Source organism: Dendrobium catenatum, unplaced genomic scaffold (genome assembly GCF_001605985.2).
Source record: "Dendrobium catenatum unplaced genomic scaffold, ASM160598v2 original_scaffold_144855, whole genome shotgun sequence".
Taxonomy (NCBI): domain Eukaryota; kingdom Viridiplantae; phylum Streptophyta; class Magnoliopsida; order Asparagales; family Orchidaceae; genus Dendrobium; species Dendrobium catenatum.
In genome coordinates, this window is record NW_021463285.1 from 237,564 (window position 1) to 259,152 (window position 21,589).

General features: G+C 34.1%; 2 protein-coding genes and 1 non-coding gene across 4 annotated transcripts; 2 read left to right on the plus strand and 1 right to left on the minus strand.

Moving 5' to 3' along the window:
• Positions 1–351: 351 nt before the first annotated feature.
• LOC110113223 (GDSL esterase/lipase At1g71691-like) lies at positions 352–2,571 on the minus strand. Its single transcript, XM_020845693.1, has 5 exons — positions 2,338–2,571; positions 1,458–1,592; positions 1,055–1,294; positions 712–964; positions 352–626 (listed from the first exon to the last, which is right to left on the minus strand). Exons 1-5 carry the CDS (start codon positions 2,569–2,571, stop codon positions 352–354), a joined length of 1,137 nt encoding a protein of 378 aa, XP_020701352.1.
• Positions 2,572–3,391: 820 nt separating this feature from the next.
• TRNAI-UAU lies at positions 3,392–3,465 on the plus strand. The gene has a single exon. It is a non-coding gene; the product is annotated as a tRNA-Ile (tRNA).
• A 6,839-nt stretch (positions 3,466–10,304) lies between these two features.
• LOC110113226 (sugar transporter ERD6-like 7) lies at positions 10,305–21,589 on the plus strand. 2 transcript variants are annotated; one of them, XM_028692200.1, is made up of 18 exons: positions 10,305–10,651; positions 10,874–10,936; positions 12,318–12,407; positions 12,487–12,546; positions 12,627–12,692; positions 13,251–13,316; positions 13,422–13,497; positions 14,165–14,199; positions 14,276–14,368; positions 14,715–14,795; positions 14,878–14,962; positions 15,058–15,104; positions 15,203–15,265; positions 15,444–15,503; positions 15,572–15,625; positions 19,612–19,671; positions 19,773–19,887; positions 21,115–21,589. In XM_028692200.1, the coding sequence occupies exons 1-18, from the start codon at positions 10,487–10,489 to the stop codon at positions 21,228–21,230; spliced, it is 1,395 nt and encodes a 464-aa protein (XP_028548033.1). In that variant the 5' UTR covers positions 10,305–10,486; the 3' UTR covers positions 21,231–21,589. The 2 variants fall into 2 exon arrangements, with proteins under 2 accessions (XP_028548033.1, XP_020701355.1); XM_020845696.2 differs by having other exon boundaries at positions 10,307–10,651; positions 14,135–14,199.

The window sequence follows — 21,589 nt, forward strand, 5'->3', positions numbered from 1 at the left end:
ACTGGCGAAAAATTTTCCGTGGGAAAGCTTCCGAAAACATGCAAATCCGCTGGAAAGATGTCGATTTAAGCCGAAAAAATTCGTGGTCGATTTTTCTGTAGTGTACTTGATATATATATTTTTAACCTTCATCTAGACTCAATTCATATAGATTACAATTGTTATTATTGGTTTCTTGTATAGAATGTCTTTAAGTAAAGTTATGCTATGATTAATGTTGATTTATGCTGACAAATCAGGTGATGAACTTGATATAAACATATTGTGGGAATCACAATTATAATTAATCAAACTTAATAATTTAATAAAAATTAACAAACATATTATTCTGACTATAACTAACCACTCTAATTAATCACCCCTCTCCTGTTCAATATAAGAATATGAATTATTGAACTGAATAAGCTTCAGTTTAGCAAGCTGCTCTATATTGATGGGATGTGCAACGTCACCGCCGCCGGCAAACGCCTTCTTCGCCATTAAAACATTCACCTTCGCCGTCGGATGAAAGGCATCCCAGAACACATATTGTTCTCTATTTGAACATGGAGTCTCATATGGAAGGCAAGTAAATTGCCCGTTATTTCTCCCAACTCCACAGCAACCACTGTCAGTCACATTAAATCCTGCAAAATAATTATCTCTAGCTAATTATATAATAATATCAGTTAAAAGCTAATCAGTTGATTAATTAGTTTAATTATTACGTACCATATGTTCCAGGGTTGTTAATAATCTCCATGAATATGTGATAGGTGTCAATATATGTGAATTTGGCTGCTGTAAGGTTTTGATTGAATCTATCAACCATCAGCTTCATCTTACTGTTGAAAGGATGAACAAGGCTTTGATCTATTTCTTGTGAGCACTGTGTGAGCATATTCTGAGCCAGAATGCTTGGTATACAGCCCAGAGATCCAACTCCAGATAGTACAAATTTCCTTGCGCCCAGATTGTACAAGCTCTGCAAAAGAAGAAGAAGAAGAAGAAGAAGAAGAAGAAGAAGAACGTATTGTATTTAAGTAAGTTGATAGTAAGTTATATTATTATTTACTGTGAGCTGATGAGAATAGTGTTGGATGAGGAGATCGGAGAACTGGTTTGGATTGTATTGGATGCGAGTGTTGTAGTTTGGCATGAGATAGTTGTTGAGGTAGTCGTTGCTTCCCATGCCAATGAAGAAGATGGAGTCGCCGATGGATCGAGCGACGGTGTCGGCGCTGAGATTGCCGGTGATTTGATTCAGGGTGGATTCGAAGTTCTTGATCTGTTCATTGAATGGAATTCGTGCCATCTGCATGAATGCATCGTTGATAGACTATTCGAGCTAGTTTTGTTAAGCAAATTAAAAAAAGATTATCTTCTATGTGTTCTAATTAAAAGATGTCTCTTTAATTAATTTTCAATCCAAATTTGTTCATAATAAACTAGTGAGTTAATTAAGAATTGAGGAATACGAAATTCTGGCCGGTGATGTCGAGGATGCCGGCGGCGGCAGAGGCATAATTGACGCCATGGAGGAGCTCGTAAGCGGTGGAGGTTTCAGAGTGTGCCGGGATGAGAGGGAGACCAAGAAGGTTGGCTGCAACAAACTAACTCATCAGTACTTTTTTTGTTGTTGTTAAACAATAACAAGCTATATTATTAACAAAATATGCACAATTTAATTAATTAGAGTTGTTGATGATCTCTACTCCAGTAGTCAGTAGATCTAAATGGGTGCATGCACGTGCATGAGTTCTTTGTCCTATGAAGAAATTTAATTAATAGTTTGATGCTCTGTATGTGTGTGTGTTTTTTTTTTTTTTTTGGGAAAACGAGAACGGGTTGGGGATTAATCGCCCACCAACCAAGCTAATCATCGGTGAGTTCCATGCAATGTATCCGAGGATATAGCTAGGCTTGTTACAAATCTACCCCAACCAAAAAAAATTTATTATATGTTAATTTATCATAATTAAATTATTTAATAATTTATTATTTGCAGGGGATTGGAGGTTCTAACGGTAGGAATTAGGAAACCATTTCCAAAAACCTTTCAATTTTCAAAAATTATTTTTTGTAAGGTATATGAAAGTAGAAATACTTAATTTAATTTCTAATTTATTCTCTTTTGCCAAAAAAGGAACAACTATAATTTATTCGCAAAAAAAAACTTTCTGTCCCTAAGATTTAAATTATTTGTAAGAATTCAATCAACATTAATAACATTGTAAGGAAGTCCTTGAAAACTTTATTTTCTCTGAAATTTAAATAAAATATTTTAATTAGTTTTTGAAATCATTCATGTGACTCTTTTGTAATTTAATAACTTTAGTTAATTATATAAAATATTACTATAGAGAACCTCCCGGTGGGGCCATCAGCAAAATCAATTCCATACGGGACATAGTTGGCTTTAGCCAATGAAGCTAAATTATTATTGTTACCGTTATCTATAAGAGAATCGCCAAAAATAAACATCGCCGGAACCAGCTCCTTCCGGCCTTGGCCACCGCCGTCGGGCGATGAATCCGGCGAACAAAAAGGCAGAAGAAGAAGGAGAAAGAAAGGGAAGCTAAAGAAGGCCATGAAAGTTGGTTGAAATCGAAGAAAGAAGGGAAGAAATTAAGGGTGGATATATAGTGATAGAAGATGTAGAGAGAGATGGCATAGAGGAAGAAGAAGAAGGTAGTTGGGGAAGTTATTAATGGATGTAAATGTCCTTCAACGGAGTAGTAAAGGTTGATCATGTGGCTTAGGTAAAAGGGAAGAAGGGTAGAAGACCAAAAGTCTCAACGAAAGACTTTAGCCATTTTTGGGAACTATAATAGACCATGTAGCTATAATACTTATTATTTGACTTATAATGCTATAAGTAGCTATTTTTGGGAATAGCATTAGACTAATGAGTAACTTTCAAGGTATGTTTTTATGAAATTCATGATTTGATGGGTTTCAAAATTTTGTTTTTATTTTGGGATGAGGATAAATTTAAGACTTTAATATTTATTCTAATTCAATTTTAATCAAACTTTTTTTAAGTTAATATATAAATTTAATTGATTAAATATAGATTCATGAAATTTATTATATTATGAGTTTAAAATTTTGTATTTATTTTGAAATGATTGTAATTTAAATGATAGTTGATTATCCATATATTGTATTTATTTTAAATTTATTCTAATTAAATTTAAATTATACATATAAATAAATATAATGTCTAAAATTCTTAATAGAAATTTAATAGATTGTATATGTGATATATTTATCTTAAAGCAAATAGAATGACTTTGTTACTTTTTTTTTAATCTTGAAGATCTCGTAAATTAAAAGAGAAAAAAAGTTGGGCTTAAGGAATCAACTACAAATTTTTTTTTTAATTTGAAAACAAATAAAGAAGAAAATTGGTCCCGTAGCTCAGTTGGTTAGAGCGTTGGTCTTATGAGCCGAAGGTCGCGGGTTCGAGCCCCGCCGGGACCATATTTACAAATATTGATCTCGCAATCTTCTAGCCTAACTTCCAATACGAAATTTGTTTTGTTATTTACTGTGATATTTACTGCCATTTCGGAACGGTTTTTCATTGAATTTTCTGTTCAACTTAATTTGTATTGAGGGATAACTTTTTTATTATTTTTATTTTATTTTTTAGATTACAATCAGAATTTTAATTTGATCATTATTTTCCATTGCTTTTAAAATACAAAAAATTTACTTCTAACATCAGCTTTAAAAAGTCAAACGAAGCTTTAGGCTTCTTTTATGACAGCTTTCTTTCGGATTTCTAAAGCAGTTTTCTAGCTCAAAAATTTCATGAAAGCAACCAAAAATAGTGGTCAAAAGCTATCTCAATTGAAATCTTAGCCTTCATTTTTTTCATCAAATTAATTTGTATTTGAAATATTTTATATTCATTTTTCATCTTTATAGTGTGTTATTCCCAAACTTTGAAGTTTAAAGATGATAGATTATAACCAAATATTTGGATGATAAGGAAGGTTAAATATGATAAACTATGGTTTCATGTGGTATAACTTTCTTACTGCTTCTAAAAATAATTTTTAGTACAAAAAATAAAATTTTGACAGTAAAAACTGTTTTAAGAAATAAGAAAGCCGTCTCAAATGAAATCTATAAATATATGATTGAAGATATAGATGTAAGACACTTTTGGGCATTTTGTGTTAGTAATAGTAGAATTCTTCGAGATAATTTATTTCTGTTGGTTGGTAGTCTTGTTGCGGACTAGAATATACAAGGTGGTAGAATGCAAAATATAACGTCTTAGTAATATACGTATATTCAGTACACCAACAAATAAATTAAGAGAGAGAAACATCATAAATTTTTTTACGTGTAAAACCCGAAAAGGGAAAAACCACGGGGCCTGGCCCAGATGAAAAATTTTTCCACTATGTCTGGGTTGGATACAAAGTTTGATTCACTCCTTTACTTTGAGACGCTGGAATTACAACATGTTAATAATTATATAGAAATATGGCGATGATTGATGAACCGGCCGAAATAAGACAGTGGTTGGGTAAAGCCTCAACGATGGAGCAGAAGAAAACTCCGACAGTAATTGGGAAGAGAAACTTTGGTAACGATCGGGAAGAAATTCCGGCCACAGTCAGGAAGAACAATGGAAACGATCAGGAAGAAACTTTTTGGTAATCCAAATTGTGGTTCAAACGGTCAAACCCTCCAACAGCGCTTCAGACCCTCGATTTGAACCCATTTGGGCTCCGATTGAGTCGAATTTGGTGTCGTTGGGTTCGTATTCTCGAGACATTCAATTAGATTATAAGTTTGTTGAAATCGGAGTTCGGATGGTCTCCAATTTAATTTTTGAAATTTCCAACTTGATTTTGCCTCAGATTCGTGCCCGATCAAGATAATTTTTTGATGATATATCAAGTCTCTTTGTTTTTTCTTTTCTTTTCAAGAGACCTTGTAGTGATGCTAGTTGGGTTATGACATCATCATAGATAAATTTGAAAGATATAATGAATGTGAATTATTATGAAAAAATAAACAAAAAATGAAGCACTACAAGAAATAGAGCAACAAAAAAAAGAGGAATATGAATAACAAAGAGTTTTGTGACTAATAAGCAACTTGCATGCAAAAAGCAAAGTGATGATCACATGATTGAGTCAATGAGCATTACTTTACTTGCATATGTTAATTTCTAGAAAAGATGAGACTCCAGTTGAGTAGATACTACTAACACTCATTAGAATCTAGATCATAGACATTTTTACAGTCATGATACAAAATAGACTAGACCATGATTATTGTGTATAAGTCACTTAGTTTTGTTCTTGATAAGTAAATAAGAGGTTGTTGATATTATTATTTACTATTTATATGATTATGATGATATAGAAATGCCATGTGTTTGTAAATATTCAAGAAAACTATACATATAAGAAAAACTCTTTAATTTGGACATGAAAATTATATTTCACAGCTAATGTTTAATTGATATCTATGATCATATCCTCAAACTCATAACTCAAGGCAAATTAAATAAACAAGCAATTTAAAGTTCACCAATAAATTCTATAAAAATCTCTCAAAAGTGAAAATATATTTTAATGATAATTTAACTCTTAATATGACACAATTTAGGAAAAAATTCATGTAACCGACTTTATGTAGTGGGATAAAGGCTTGATGTTGTTGTTATATTTCTTAAAAAAAAAAAAAACGAGTACAATACAAAGCTTGATTGATTAGCCATTTATTGCACTAATCTTAAAACAAAATAATGATTATAAAATTCATCATGATCAAATTTGAATTTGAATACTCTAACACAAAGTTTCTTCATTTTGAGGGGTCAATGTTGATGCTCGTGGCACATGTTATAAAGCTATGCAAAGTTTATGCCGCTTTAATTCAATAAGTTGGAAGAAAATTTAGGCCCTAATGAGAAATTATTTTGTGCGGAGGCCGGATGTAGAATGCTGTCCGGAGACCAATCAGAATGCGCCACGTCAGTGGTACCGAGCTACGGTATCGAGCGAAGGGGTGACATGACACATTCTGATTGGTATCCGAACGACATTTAACGTCCGCACATAATAATTAATCTCTATTATTTAGTGATGGAGTCCTTTGAATTTTCTTTATTCTCTTCTTCAACACACTTGTTGGTGTGAAAGCAATTGCATCTTACATGTAAATTGAATTGCAAATGGAATATTAATATGTGAAAAGAGTAGCGCTATCTTGTGACCATTCTAGTAAAGAATCAAGTAAAATTCTCTCCCGACATAAGTCAGATCATAAGCCATAGTCCATATTTTTTAAACTTTAACTATTAGTTATTTTGTTTGGCTCGATAACTTTGCAAGCTCATTTAATTATCGAGCCAAATATACCATATATATATACCGGTGTGTTCCTGTGGCTGGGGTTACTCGCTGTGGTACATGGTGCCACCTTCTTCGTTCCTCCAGGAAAGTTCCTCTTTCTCTGGTGGATCTTGATTTTGTTTTGTTTTGTTTTTTTAGTGTTTTTGGTTCTGTCTGGCGTCTGCCGACATGCCGCCAAAGCTCTGTGACCCTGGTTTTTTAGGGGTTTATACTTCTTCTCGTTCATTTTTAGATGTCCTTGCAGGAAAGTTTGAGGAACCCATTTTTCCGGAGCTTAGGGTTTCTTCTTTTCGTGGTATTCCCTCTCTTTGGATTTCGATCGGAATAAGAAATTTATGCACTTGCCGCACCTTTCCAGTTCTCTCTGGTCGGATTTTTCCCTTCTAAGCATCCTTCCTTGGACTCTATTCGACGGTTTTTCTTTAATCTGAAGTTGAATGATGAATTTTCAGTTACTGTGCTGGACCCGTCTCATATTCTCATTAAGCTAAAAAATGATCTTGATTATTGTCGGGTCTTTTGCCATGGATCTTATTTAGTTTATAACTACTTTATGAAACTTACCAAATGATCGCCCTTGGTGGATGTTGTGGTCGAGTCGCCGGTTGTCCCCATTTGGGTGTCTTTCTCTCTGCTGTGCCCCCATCTCTTCTCTCCCCGCATTCTTCATGGCTTGGGTTTGATCTTTAGAAAGCCCCTAAAATCGTTACTGCTACCTCTATTGGGTTTAGGCCGTCCCTTGCTCGTGTGTTGGTGGAATTAGATGTTACTAAAACCTATCCCTATCGTATCTGGTTAGGCCCTGAATCCTCTGGATATGTTCAGCATATTGTTTTGGAGGATTTGCCTCCTTTTTGTTCTTCGTGTAAAAAATTTGGGCATTTTTTCTAATAATTGCCGTCTAGGGGATAACTTACCAGCGTCGTCTAAGGTTGCTAATAAGGATTTTATTAATTCTGATCCGATTGTCCCTTCTTTTCATGTTAAGTTTGAGCAAGTTATCTCTGTTGAACCCACTTTTTCGCCTACTGCTTTGTATGTGGTGCCTGTGGCTCAGTTGGTTAATGTGGATCCCCCTCCCTCTAATTTAGCTGCTGAGAATGTGGAAATTGATGTGGAGAATGATGTGAACCTTTCGAGTGGTAAAGTTAATGATGTTGATGTTGTTGCTATTTTGTCCCCTGACGCTTTACCTTTTGTCCCTCAAGGTTTTAATTTGACTACTCTATATCCTATTGTTGCCTCCCCCGAGCTTGTCTTAGTGCTGATGGTCATGCTTATACTGGTCCCTTGTTGTCGGTGGTGTCTGCCCCTGCCGTTTTGGGTGAAATTCTTTAAATCCTGTAGTTTTGGATTGCCCGAATGAGTCTGCTCTTCTCTCTGATAATTTGGGTGCGGGTGTTTGTGAGGTTTCTGCTACTTCCAGCTCGCCTCCTGTCATGAACGACTGTTTAGTTAACAACAATTTTGTGGATGTACCTGTTACATTAATTGATCCTCAAAGCTTAGTGTATCATGTGGGGGACAATTCGAGAATGGATGTTCGTCTGCATTTGGATTGGCTTCATGGTTCATCTGATTCTGATTCAAATTCATATTCTGTTTCTTTGGAATTGTTTGGGGATGAGGATCCTTGCAATTCTTTTGCCTTGTTGCGTGATAAACCTCTTGTTTATGTTGCCTCTCGTGATAGGGCTCGTTGGAGAGGCAGACGTCGTCGGTGATGATGAACTTTGTGAATTAATTATTTGGAAGATTTAGTTCCGAACCAAATTCCAAAGCTAGATCCTGGTTAGTGCAGCTCCGTCGCGATCCAGCGCGGGCGGGATCCGTCTCGTCTCGGGTCGGGTCGTGACAGTTCCTGTGGCTGGGGTTACTCGCAGTGGTGGTGCTGCCTTCTTCGTTCCTCCAGGGAAGTTCCTCTTTCTTTGGTGGATCTTGATTTTTTTTTTGGTGTTTTTGGTTCTGTCTTGCGTCTGTCGGCATGCCGCCGAAGCTCTGTGACCTTGGTTTTTTAGGGGTTTATACTTCTTATCGTTCATTTTTAGATGTCCTTGCGGGAAAGTCTGAGGAACCCATTTTTTCGGAGCTTAGGGTTTCTTCTTTTCGTGGTATTCTCTCTCTTTGGATTTCGATAAGAATAAGAAATTTATGCGCTTGCCGCGCCTTTCCAGTTCTCTTTGGTCGGATTTTTCCCTTCTAATCGTCCTTCCTTGGACTCTATTCGACGGTTTTTCTTTAATCTGAAGTTGAATGGTGAATTTTCAGTTACTTTGCTGGACCCGTCTCATATTCTCATTAAGCACAAAAACGATCTTGATTATTGTTGGGACTATTGCCATGGATCTTATTTAGTTTATAACTACTTTATGAAACTTACCAAATGGTCTCCCTTGGTGGATATTGGGGTCGAGTCGCCTGTTGTCCCCATTTGGGTGTCTTTCCCTCTGCTGCGCCCCCATCTCTTCTCTCCCCACATTCTTCATGGCTTGGGTTTGATCTTTGGAAAGCCCCTAAAAATCGATATTGCTAACTCTATCGAGTCTAGGCCGTCCATTACTCGTGTGTTAGTGGAATTAGATGTTACTAAAACCTATCCCGATTGTGTCTGGTTAGGCCCTGAATCATCCGGATATGTTCTGAATGTTGTTTTGGAGGATTTGCCTCCTTTTTGTTCTTCGTGTAAAAAATTTGGGCATTTTTCTAGTAATTGCCGTCCAGGGGTTGACTTATCGGTGTCGTCTTAGGTTGCTAATAAGGATTTTATTAATTCTGATCTGATCGTCTCAAACTCAAGTTATCTCTGTTGAACCCACTTTTCCGCCTACTACTTTGTGTGTGGTGCATGTGGCTCCGTTGGTTAATGTGGATCCCCTTCCCTCTAATTTAGCCGTTGAGATTGTGGAAATTGATGTGGAGAATGATGTGAACCTTTCGGGTAGTAAGGTTAATGGTGTTGATGTTGTTGCTGTTTTGTCCACTGACGCTTTACCTTTTGTCCCTCAAGGTTGTAATTTGGGTACTCTAGATCCTATTGTTGCCTCCCCTCGAGCTTGTCTTAGTGCTGATGGCCATGGTTATGCTGGTCCCTTGTTGTCGGTGGTGTCTGCCCTGGCCGTTTTGGGTGAAATTCTTTAAATCCTGTAGTTTTGGATTGCCCGAATGAGTCTGCTCTTATTTCTGATAATTTGGGTGCGGGTGTTTATGAGGTTTATGCTTCCTCTAGCTCGCCTCCTGTCATGAAGGACTGTTAGTTAACAACAATTTTGTGGATGTACCTATTACGTTAATTGATCCTCAAAGCTTAGTGTATCATGTGGGGGACAATTCGAGAATGGATGTTCGTGTGCATATAGATTGGCTTCATGGTTCGTCCGATTCAGATTCAGATTCTGATTCCGTTTCTTTGGAATCGTCTAGGGATGTGGATCCTGGCAATTCTTTTGCCTCGTTGCGTTATAAACCTCTTGTTTCTGTTGCCTCTCATGATATGGCTCGTGGGAGGGGCAGACGTGGTCGATGATGATGAACTTGTTGGTGTTGCCTTCTTGGTTTAATTGGATGGCCTTTTGGTTGGTTGGCCATGGTTTATGTTCACTGGGCTGTTTGGAAGATCCTTTTGGTGCTGGTGTGTGCCTATCGTGTTGGCACTTTCAGTGGGATTACTTTTTTGGAAATCTCAGTTTTATTTTTTTGTTGTTGTTTGTTGTTGGGCCGGACAATAATGTGGCTGAGGCTCGTTTCGCCTTATATTGAACCCATGGTATTGTTTTTTTCCTCCTATTTTTGCATTTGCTTTCTGGATCTTGTAATTGCTCTTTTAGTCTAATAAATTGTTCTGTTTTGTATATATATATATATATATATAAAATTAATGACTGCCACATATAATATATTTATAGAAGATTACGTTGCCACATCCGTGGCCAGAAAGCTGTGCGTTCAAATATGAGCAAAAAGTTTTCTCTTTTAAAAATTCCAATTTCTGCATTGACCAGCTGCCACACTCTCTTTCAATCACTTCGATTTCTTGGCAAGAAGTTCCATTCCCCTCTCGTCTTTTGCTCTCTCATTCACGATCTCCCATAGAGAGATTGAGAGAGCGAGGAGACTGAAAAATGGCTATTGACAAAGACATAGAGGATTGGATGGGAAGCGAGCAAAATGGCTCAGTGGAGCTTCTCATCGAGCATGGAGATTTGAAAAGCAGCAAAAGATCCATATGGATGATTCTTTTCAGCACAATCGTTGTCGTCTGTGGCTCATTTATATTTGGATCCTGTGTAAGATCCGCAAAAAATTCTTTTTTTTTTTTATTCACTTCTTTTGCTACTCGAAATACTTGTTTTATTATGAATCTCTTGTTTGCTTGATAACCCTAAATATCATAGTTACTTGTTTTGTTTAATCAATCTGTTCCGTTGAAGTTTTAATTCAAATGAATATTCATTTCATAAATAGAAATCTCCAGTTGGGATAAAAAAAAATGTTTTGTTAACATTCAGGTTGGCTTTTCTGCGCCATCTCAGTCTGGAATCATGAATGATATGGGCCTTTCCTTGTCTGAGGTTTGTCTAACTCTCTTTCTTGTTCTTGAGTTATACCTAATAAGTAATGTTAAACTATGAGTGCAAAACTATGATCTTTGATATATTGAACTGGATAGTCTAAGGGGTTGTTTCGGATGGTTGTCGCCGAAATTATATGGGAAAACATAGTTTTTCAAAGCTATTGCGAAATTACATGTACATAGTTTTTCAAAGCTATTGCGAAATTACATGTATTTTCCCTTCATATGAAGATGAATAGTAGCTTTTTTTATCAGAAAATTTCTAAAATAGTCCCCAGACTATTCGTGTATGTCTAATTTAGTCACTGAGTATTAGGTTGCTCCAATTTAGTCACTCGAGTAAACAAAATTGATCTGAATTTAGTCCCTCAATTTTACAAAATTAATCTCAATTTAGCCTAAAAGGGACCATTTTGGATAAATTTTATACAATAGAGGGATTAAATTGGAGCAATATTATAGTCTAGGACTAAAATGATTATATATAAATAGTCCGGGGCCTACTTGAAATTAAATTTTTTTTTTTTTACAATTATCATATTCTAGTAGATCAAGTTATGAAAAACCCATTCTTGTCATAGAAATGTATCTAAAAAGCTAAAAAATTAGTAACCAAATAGCAGTGGCAATGACTTGTAAAGTAAAATTATGAAAAAAGTATTCCAACGTGTCAAATCTAATCTTATATAAAACATCTTGGATGTAACGAAGCTCTCAACAAATCCCTCTATTTTCTTTTCTTGTCACCTGACAGTTAGCTGCATAAGCCACTGAAGGCACATACGGTTATGCTATTGTTATCTCCCCATCCCCTCTCCTCCCCTCCCATCTATGGGTGTCAATTTGGGTTTAAAGGTTGGGTTTGGGTTTGATTAAAAGTTGACCCAACCTTAATTTGCTTGACTCGTACCTGCCTCGTTTATCATATGAGTCAAAATATTTGACTCAAACCTGAATCTGACCTAGCAAACACATTTATTATATTGATCATGCATTTTTTTAAGATCAACACGATCAAATTAACCTGAATATGGCTCATTTAACCTAATTAATATGACTCAAACCCGCCTAACCCAAACCCAGATTATTTGGGTTAATCCAAGCTCAATCCAAATAATGATTGGGTTTATAATTTAGACCTAAGCCGACCTAAATAATAATCAAGTCAGCTCAAACCTAAATTTTCGAGTCCAATTCAAATCAGGTTGTTTGGTTAGTTTATTTATTCACATCCCTACTTCCATCTTTCTCTCTTCCTTCAGCCTTAAAATATTTAAATTTTTATACTAAAAAGTTGTTTTAAGAAGTAGTAAGAAAGCCGTCCCAAACGAAAGCTAAAGTATTGCATAACAATTTACTTTTTAACATCAATGTTACAGTTTGCAGTTTTTGGATCCATACTAACAATTGGTGCAATGATTGGCGCAATTGCAAGTGGGAGAATAGCTGATTTCCTTGGAAGAAAAGGGGTAATGAAATACCAAGTTATTCTGTCATCAATATTCAAGATTTCGAATAGCTCGATTTAGTTGATTATGGCCCTTGCAGGCCATGAGAGTGTCAGCTTTATTTGGTATGATAGGATGGCTAGCAATTTATTTTGGCGAGGTATGTTGTGATTATAAGGTTCTAAATTTTATAGTTGAAATATGTAAATTAGATAAAACTGTAATTTTACGTTTTTGTAGGATGTTTTACTGCTTGACTTCGGGAGGATTTTCACAGGTTTTGGGACTGGTGTTTTTTCATATGTGGTATGCTTCTTAGATCTACTGGTTTTGCATATTGTGTGATATGAAAATAATCCTTGCAAGTACTTTTTCTTATAGCTTCTTGAAATTATTATGATTTAAAAACTTGCAATTACCAAAGCATAATTTAATTCGAGATGTTCCTTTATAAGATAAAGAGGGAATGAAAAGAGGATAATAGGTGTGGGAGAATTCCTTAATTGATATAGTTTAATTCGAGATGTTCCTTTATAAGGAGCTTAAGAAGAGTAGAGAGAAGAGAGGCTAATTCATAATTTGACCAAAATTTTAGATGTTCTCTTAAAAGGAGAAAAAAATAATGATGTGACACATTAAGACAACATCTTTTGAATATATTAAAAAATATTGGATTTAAGGGGAGCAAGTGCCACCACAACTCTCTCCCTTTCAATGGGCCTACATTTTCCAATTTCTCCATTATATATATATACATACATACGCGTGGGGGGTGTGCGTGTGTGTAGGTACTGGTATTTCTCTGTTTGATGTTAATTTCTTTTATAATTTCAACATGAATTTATCAAATTTATTCATGAGTAGGTACCTGTGTTCATAGCAGAAATATCCCCAAAAAATCTTCGAGGTGTCCTCACAGCATTGAACCAGGTGAAGACATTGGGTTCATGAGTTCTTTTCTATATATATATATATATGACATATTCCTATCTTTCTCTAGAATGTTCATTCTTTTTCTCATTGCATGTTCTTCAGTTAATGATTGTTGGAGGATTATCGGTGACATATATAGTGGGTACAATAGTATCATGGAGGGAGTTAGCTCTAATTGGTAAGTTCAATGTCTATTTGATCATTGAGAAAGCTAATTGCCTGGTTCTTTAATTCAACTTATCTTAAGCTAATTATGATTTAGGATTTGTCGGCAACTCATTGGATTGTTGGACTTCCTCTTCTCTTTTGCAAGATATCAAATTTTTTTCTCTTGCCAAAGTAGTAATTTTAGCTATGCAAATCAAAATTTGTTTATCAAACAAAATAAAAGAGAACTTTATATAATCCAATGTGCAGTTGTGTTGGGAATCAGACGAGACTTAATTCAAATCACCAAGAGTAAATACAAAAAAAAAGATGATCAACTCATAAAATGCATAAAAAAAATTTGTACACGTTCACCCATTTGATGACCACATCTTATTATCATCGTTGTAGGTTTCATTATGATGATTATTGTAATTTTTTTATAGATCTCTCAGGCATATAACCTAATGAGAATGCCTCCTTATATAATGAAAAATCTAAGGCAAATAAAAATATTAGTGAAATCTCCAAAATTATGCCCCGCAATTTAACAAGTTATGCAAATAAAATATCCTTATCAAGAGACTTGGCTTAATATATCCTGAGTTTTTCTTTTCCTATCTGCTTCCATAGTAATCTTATTCTAAAAAGTTTGAAATTTGATTCAGGACTCATCCCATGCTTAATTCTACTTTTGGGCCTCTTTTTCATTCCAGAGTCTCCTCGATGGCTTGTAAGACAAAGAAACTATGTTTACATTGCTAAATTTTCAAGGAATTTTTGTTAAAGCAACTCCCTTTCTGTTGCAGGCTAAAGTTGGGAAACAAGAATTGTTTGAAGAGTCACTGCATCGCCTTCATGGAAAAGATGCCGACATTTCTGAGGAAGCAGCAGAAATTCAGGTTTTCAATTGAAACAATTGTTCATTTTGGAAAATCGGAATATTTTTAACTACTCGAAATCGCTTCTTGGGAAATTTACATACATACCACTTTATACCATCCTATTTACATATCTAACACCCAAAACTTTAATATTACGTACATATCACCCTATATTATTTTAATATCAAATATACCACTCATATTTCCTTCCTACATCTCATATATTTCATTTCTACCCTCATATTTGATATGAAAATGAACTATGGGTGGTATGTATGTAATTTTAAAGTTTTAGGTGTTAAATATATAAATATAGTAGTATAGGGTGGTATGTATGTAAATCTTCCATGCTTCTTTTTATCAGGACTATATTGAAACTCTAAACCGACTCCCACGAGCGAGAATTGTGGACCTATTTCAAAGGAAGTACATCCGTTCAACCATCGTATGAGATATCTTTGAAAATGATTTAGAGAATATTATCATTTTTTAAAGATGATTTATATGAAATGGTTTATGTTCATCAGGTTGGTGTTGGGTTAATGGCATTTCAACAGTTTGGTGGAATCAATGGAATTGTATTTTATTCAAGTCAAACATTTGTATCAGCAGGTTCCATTTCTTGACTAACAAATTTATATATACCTTTCCTATATTCAAAGCTTGAAGCATGAGACACATATCTTATTCTTGTTCTTTAATTGCAGGATTTTCTTCTGGCAATTTTGGAACCATTTTGATAGGTGCAATACAGGTTTTAAATCTGTCTTTTCAGTTCTGCTACTTGCAATTACATTTATAGAATGCAGCTGCTGCATTACAGCATTACTTGATTTTGCTTTCCTCATGCAGTTGCCAATAACAGCTTTGGGAGCAATATTAACAGACAAAACTGGTAGAAAACCCCTTCTATTGGTAGGACATGAGATTTAGGGCTGAGTGGCTAATGTTTTTTATATTTTGTCGTCATAATTTTGAAAAGCTTTTTTATCTATCTACTTTTTCAAATGTAATTTTTTAAAACAAACTTTGAAAAAAGAAATTTTGTGAGATTAGTGAATTTAAACAAGAAAGTGGACATTTTGTGTTTCAGATTTCTTCATCTGGGACCTTTCTGGGTTGCTTCGTTGGTGCCTTATCTTTCTATTTACGGGTAATTATGTACCTTGAATCTCTGTCTTTTACAACTACTACAAGAATTTTCTGATAAAATTTTTGCAGGAACAAGGAGTGAATGCAGAGTGGGTCTCTGTCTTAACACTTTGTGGCATATTGGTTAGTGTTCCAAAGCCCATGTTTTGAAATATATATTTTGTCTTTAATTTATTGCTAATTAACTCTTATTAAGGTTGTAATCGAAGCTAGTCAATGCAATTATCTTATAGTTATTAATTAACTTCTAATTATCTTTACTACATATAATTAACTCATTTTTTATCATAACTAATAAGAAATCAGACAAAATTTTCTGCCATAATTTTAAATTATCTTATTATTTATCATCTTCATTAGCCTCATCCACAATTTAGGTTCAAATCACTTCAGGGGTGGATCTACCTAAAGCCCCCCCTAAAATTTGTTATATGATTTTTTAAGATAATTTGTCCCCCGCCATATATTTTTTAGTCTTTATTACAAGGTTTTTTAGGCAATTTTCCCCTCCCCCCAAAAAGTTCTAAAATACTATCATCTTTAGGCAATTGCCTCTAGCATAAATAAACACATTGTGTAGATGTGTTATTGTTAGGGAACATGAACCAAATACAAAGAGAAATTGTTAGGTCGAACCCCGCCAGGGGGCGCTGCCCCCTTGGACCCTGGCATATCTGTGAAATCTCTACACTTTTACTTATAATTACTTATAAGTTTGCCTCCCCCCTCAAAATTAAGGCTGTTTTTGCCCCTGTGTCATTTCATGAAATATATTTTTTGCTTATTATCGCCAATGGAGTGTTTTTCCTAAGTTGTTAACTCTATTTGTGCAAATCATTTGGACAACATCTACGTTTGTAACATTTGGTCTATCCATTTTCCTTATTAATACTTGTGCATTAATTTATCCACCTTCCTATTGTTGACCTCTTGAAATATCTAGGTAGAATGACCTCAAGTGTCCTATTGGCCATCTTAAAATGATCTTGGTTGTTTGGTTGTGCTTCTAGTTGACTCTATTCTCGCCAATCGAATACGTGCCCATCAAGCTGAGATACCTGGACCTTAGGTCTAAGATTGTCATGCCAATTAAATGAGGCAGTTTCTCAAGTTTTCTAATTGATTGGATGTAGCCTTTCTCAAGTTAATGAAACATGGCATTTTCTCAATTTGGGTGAATGTTGCATGCGGCTAGGATGCTTACTTAATTGCCATATTTTTTAACATGCAAGAATTATCGAAGAATGAATTCATAATTTTTTTTGCCAATTTTTCATACTTTGTTGTCTCCTTCCTGTTTACGAATGGAATTCCATCATCCTATCCTCAAAAGGCTAGGATAACCCACTTTTCAATCTTTATAAGATAGAGTGATGCATTAAACAGTTCTTATTAAGGGAAGCACTCAAAAACCTCCCTTGGTTTTGGTAGGATGCATAAGAAATAGTGGATACAACACCCATTCTCAATACTTGGCAGCAATGGCTAATGGAATGGCTTTCATAATGTAAAAAATCCTCAAATTATAAAGAACAATTGGCCTCTCTTTCTCCCCTTTTCAAAAACCATAAATAAGCAAAATTGATAGTATAATTGTGAACAATTTGGCCTATCAAGCTAGTTCAAGATAAGCATATATGGATCCATGAGTTTCTTAATTTTGTCAAACTAGCTATTATTGAAACTAGCCATTATTTTAGTTGTTGTAGCACACAAATGACCATATGAGTAACCTCATGTGCGCATGTATGTTTTGCTCTTAGAAATTAAAGAAAAATACAAGGTAAAATAATTTAATATATATAGAATGTAATTTTAGTAGATAGATCTAGTGGTAGGATTGTGACATTGGGTGAGCAAGTCATTAAAAAGAATGCACGTTTTAGATATATTGGATCTATTGTTGAAAGCGATGGTAACATAGATGGGAATATTATTAATAGAATTCAAGTTGAATAGTTAAAGTGGAGGAATGCATATGGCTTGTTGTGTTATATAAAAGTACCCCTCAAATTTATGAGAAAATTCTATAAGATGGTGGTGAGACCTACAATGCTTTATGGCGCAAAATGTCGGTTATTAAAAGAGAAGCATAATATTAAGTTAGGTGTTGTAGAGATGAGGATGCTTATGTGGATGAGTGGCTTTTCACTTAGAGACACAATGCAATATGAGTATATATGTGAAAATGTTGGAGTAACTCTAGTGGCAGATAAGATTAGAGAGAGTTTCCTTAGATGGTTTGGTCACATACAACGTTGTCTTTTTGATGAACCAGTAGGAGAGTTGATGTATTATATCCGTCTTATGTTAAGAAATAGAGAGGTACACTTAAAATGCCTAGATTAGAAAATATTAGAAATGACATTTTTATTGGATTTAAATGAGAATTTGACTTTTAATAGAAAACAATGAAGAAAAAATATTAATGTAGCCAACCTCACGTAGTGGGATAAAGGCTTGATTAAGCAACCTATTTTTTCAAAATTCAACATTGAATCTGAATTTAGAGCCATTGCCCCAAGGAATCTATGAGTTTCTTTGGATCAAAATCAATTTGAACGATTTAAGAATCAAATGAAAAATTGTCAATGAAGATATATTGTGATAATAAATCTGAAATTAATATTTTCTTGTAATCCATTATATTATAAATGTAAAAATTGTGTGGAGGCATATAGATATTTCATAAAAGATATATTAGAAAGTGGGTTGATCTGCACTTCGTACATGCCAACAAGAAATCAACTTGTAAATATTCTCACTAAATGACTCCACAACCTCATGTTCAAAAATATTGTAAACAAACTTATAACAATAGAGTTATGCCATTCAGTTTGAGGGGAGTCTTAAAGGATCATAGGACTTGCAAATCGACCAACCTCGGTAGGGATCCAGGAGAATACAAATTAAGGGTTCTACTTATTGGATTAATCCTCTTATGACCTTTACATTACAATTTGTGTTCCTCCTCTTCCTATACTAGCCGTCCAACCCTCTTGGGGCTTTGTGAATAATTTAATTTCTTTTAATTGTAAGCCGTTTCAGAGAAGTTTCTAAATACTTCCACAACTTGTATATTATTAAGTAATAAAATTCAAAGTAGTTTTTCTAATTTTCTACAAATATTATCATCTAAATTATTATTATTGTATATACTTGTTATCTTCATAGTCAATGTGACTAAACCATGCTTTTTAGTAATCTCTTGAAACCTGTTCATGTTGATATTGATAAATTAAGATTTATAGATTTAGAGTTTTGCCACATTAGTGGTTGTAAGGATAATTTTAATCAAGCAAAAATAAATTATGCATCGTTATTTGAATTTGAGAAATAAATTTCTAAGTGCTCGATCTAATCATAATTTTTTTTTCTATATCAATGATGCCATCATAAGAGGGTAACTCAAGTTTGACATGAACCTTCAATGGTTCAAGATCCCTTAAATGAATTTGAATTGGATTAGCCCCCCTCGATCTCCATGTTCATCCTATAGTAGTTTCTCATTTTCTTGATAAATTACTCCTTTTTCGTGGCAGAGGACATTCACCTCAATCTTTGTAGCTTTGACATTTTGTAGGAATTTATGCTCGATGAGATTAGCAACCCGCCATAGTTGAACCCTAAACATGGTTGAAATATATTTGTATTAGTTTTTTTAATTAGCTCCACCCGCAGCCAAATAAGGTTAGACATGAAGAAAAAGAGGATTTTATGGATTAAAGGAAACCAAATGAAGAAGTTGTTGGTGTTGGAGTGATTGGATAAAAATCAATAATTTTAGGATTAATTTAAGTAGAGTCATTCGATATATGCTATTTACAAATATAACATTCTCCTACCTTAATGCAACAAAATTCTCACCAAAATATCAAAATTGACAACAAAATCTCGCCCTATAGTATTTTACTTCCATCAAATTCCTAATGATTCAGTCCCAACACAATCAAATAAACTGGCTTGCCAGTCCAAAATTTTGCTGGTTTGAGTGAATGAGTGGAAAGTGTAGATATCCCTTTTAATTATGATTTGAACATTTAGTTTACTGTAATCTACTATGATGTTCTAACTGATTGTCCAACAAATACATTTGCTTTATGAGGCAGATTTATATTGGATCTTTCGCAATGGGAATGGGTGCAATTCCATGGATTATAATGTCAGAGGTAAACCACATTTAAAATTTTATAGAATAATTAATTATTTCATAATATATTTAAATAGGAAATAGAAATTCATGCAACTGTTATGAATTTATTGGTTACAGATTTTCCCCATTAATATCAAAGGAACTGCTGGGAGCCTAGTGACTCTGATGAACTGGTTTGGATCATGGCTTATCTCATACACATTCAACTTTCTCATGAGTTGGAGCTCTTGGGGTAATATTTTTTCTGGAAATAGGTTTTCTTTTTTATTTATTATTAAACAAACCTTCATCCTCACAAAAAAGCAATTTATTAAAAAAAAACATAATGATTAACTGAGGGCTTGTTTTTTATGGCTTTTTCGCTTATCTCTATTACAGATGGTTGCACATTCAATTTTTGCAATAATCTTCTTTCTGGTTTTGTAAATTTTTGTAATGGGAAGAAATTTTTTATAATTTTATCTGATAGTTTAGCAGCTATAAGAAAGTATTGTTTGATTTTCTTTCAAAGGAAAAAAAGTTTATAAAACATACGTCTTTCAAAAATAATATTTTACGTATAGTTAATGTACTCTAAAGGTCTGTTTGGGATGACTGCAATATTTTATAAAGTTGATTATGAAGTTATTGTGGGAAAAATAACTTAGCTACTCTGGTTGCAAAATCAGCTTTCAACTACATATATTTTTTAAAAATAACGAGGAAACCGTAAGAAAACAGTAGCCAAACGAAATTGTATTTACTGTCTGAAAAGCAAAGCAGCAAGAAATCTCTCCCAAATAGATCTTTAATCATGATTGAAATGCTTTTCAAATAAAAATATTATAAGTTTTGTATCCAAATGCATGTATCACTTAGTTATGCAAACCTTTTCACTTCCAATATTCATTTTTTTCTGCCTGAATCTGACAAACATTTAAAACTGTTTGTCTCATTCTTAAGAGTTAAGACCTCTATGAGCTTCATGTGTAGTATAAGCAGATCAGAATTTGCAGGTCACCATCTAGAATTTTTCAGGAAAGGAAAAAGAAAACAGGATTTTTTCTTTTTAACTTTAATAGAAGTTTCACCACTATACTATTTGATTGCTTGTAATTTTGTTGTTCTTTAGGAATCAAAATTTTGTCAAGTCTGAATTAGCATTATTGTCATCACATTTATTTTAAGATGAATGTAACATTAAATTTAACTGATTAATTATGTATTACATTTATCACAAAACAAATCCATTGGTTATAAAACGTATAGTTTTTAAATTTAAATCTCAGTTGTCTGATCTAAATTTTCTCTCATCATTTATGCTCTCTTGGCATTGTCATGCATGGTGAGCTCAGTAGCTGAAAGAGAGAATGAGCTAAGATCCATGAAGGGATCATGTTATAGATTATTCTGCACTATTATGTTTTTTTTTTCTCTAATTTGGATGAACTAAATGTTTGAATTTTCTCATATTGGACAGGTACATTCCTTATCTTTACTGTAATATGTGCAGCAAATGTTGTTTTTGCACTGATATTTGTGCCAGAAACTAAAGGACGCACTTTAGAAGAGATTCAGGCATCATTGAATGGTTAGCCATGATTAGTTACAGATGAAAGAGAAGATAATTTACTTGGAGAAATTATTCTATGCGGTCACTGAACGGTCCAGAGTCGAATTAGAATGCGTCACGTCACCCGGTGCCGAGCGGTACGCATCAAAAAATGATGTGGCACATTCTCATTGGCCTCTGAACATAGTTCGGTTGCCGCACAGAATAATTTTTTTGCGGGCTTCATGTGTTACTATTTTTATCAAAAGAGCTTTAATTCAAGCAATATCTTCTTTAATTTCTGTAATTTTTTTGGAAATAAATATTTGTTAGCTTCCTATGTATTATCTAAACTTTGTGCGTTTATTTAATTGAGCCGTTGAGAAAATTTTGTTATTATTTT

Coding starts and splice junctions, on each gene's coding strand:
- LOC110113223 (XM_020845693.1), bottom strand. CDS start 2,571: ATGGCCTTCTTTAGCTTCCCTTTCTTTCTCCTTCTTCTTCTGCCTTTT. Junction 1,593..2,337: donor CCACCGGGAGGTTCTCTATA/GTAATATTTTAT, acceptor CTGATGAGTTAG/TTTGTTGCAGCCAACCTTCT. Junction 627..711: donor TAACAACCCTGGAACATATG/GTACGTAATAAT, acceptor ATTATTTTGCAG/GATTTAATGTGACTGACAGT.
- LOC110113226 (XM_020845696.2), top strand. CDS start 10,487: ATGGCTATTGACAAAGACATAGAGGATTGGATGGGAAGCGAGCAAAAT. Junction 13,317..13,421: donor TCCTCACAGCATTGAACCAG/GTGAAGACATTG, acceptor CATGTTCTTCAG/TTAATGATTGTTGGAGGATT. Junction 14,200..14,275: donor CAGAGTCTCCTCGATGGCTT/GTAAGACAAAGA, acceptor TTTCTGTTGCAG/GCTAAAGTTGGGAAACAAGA.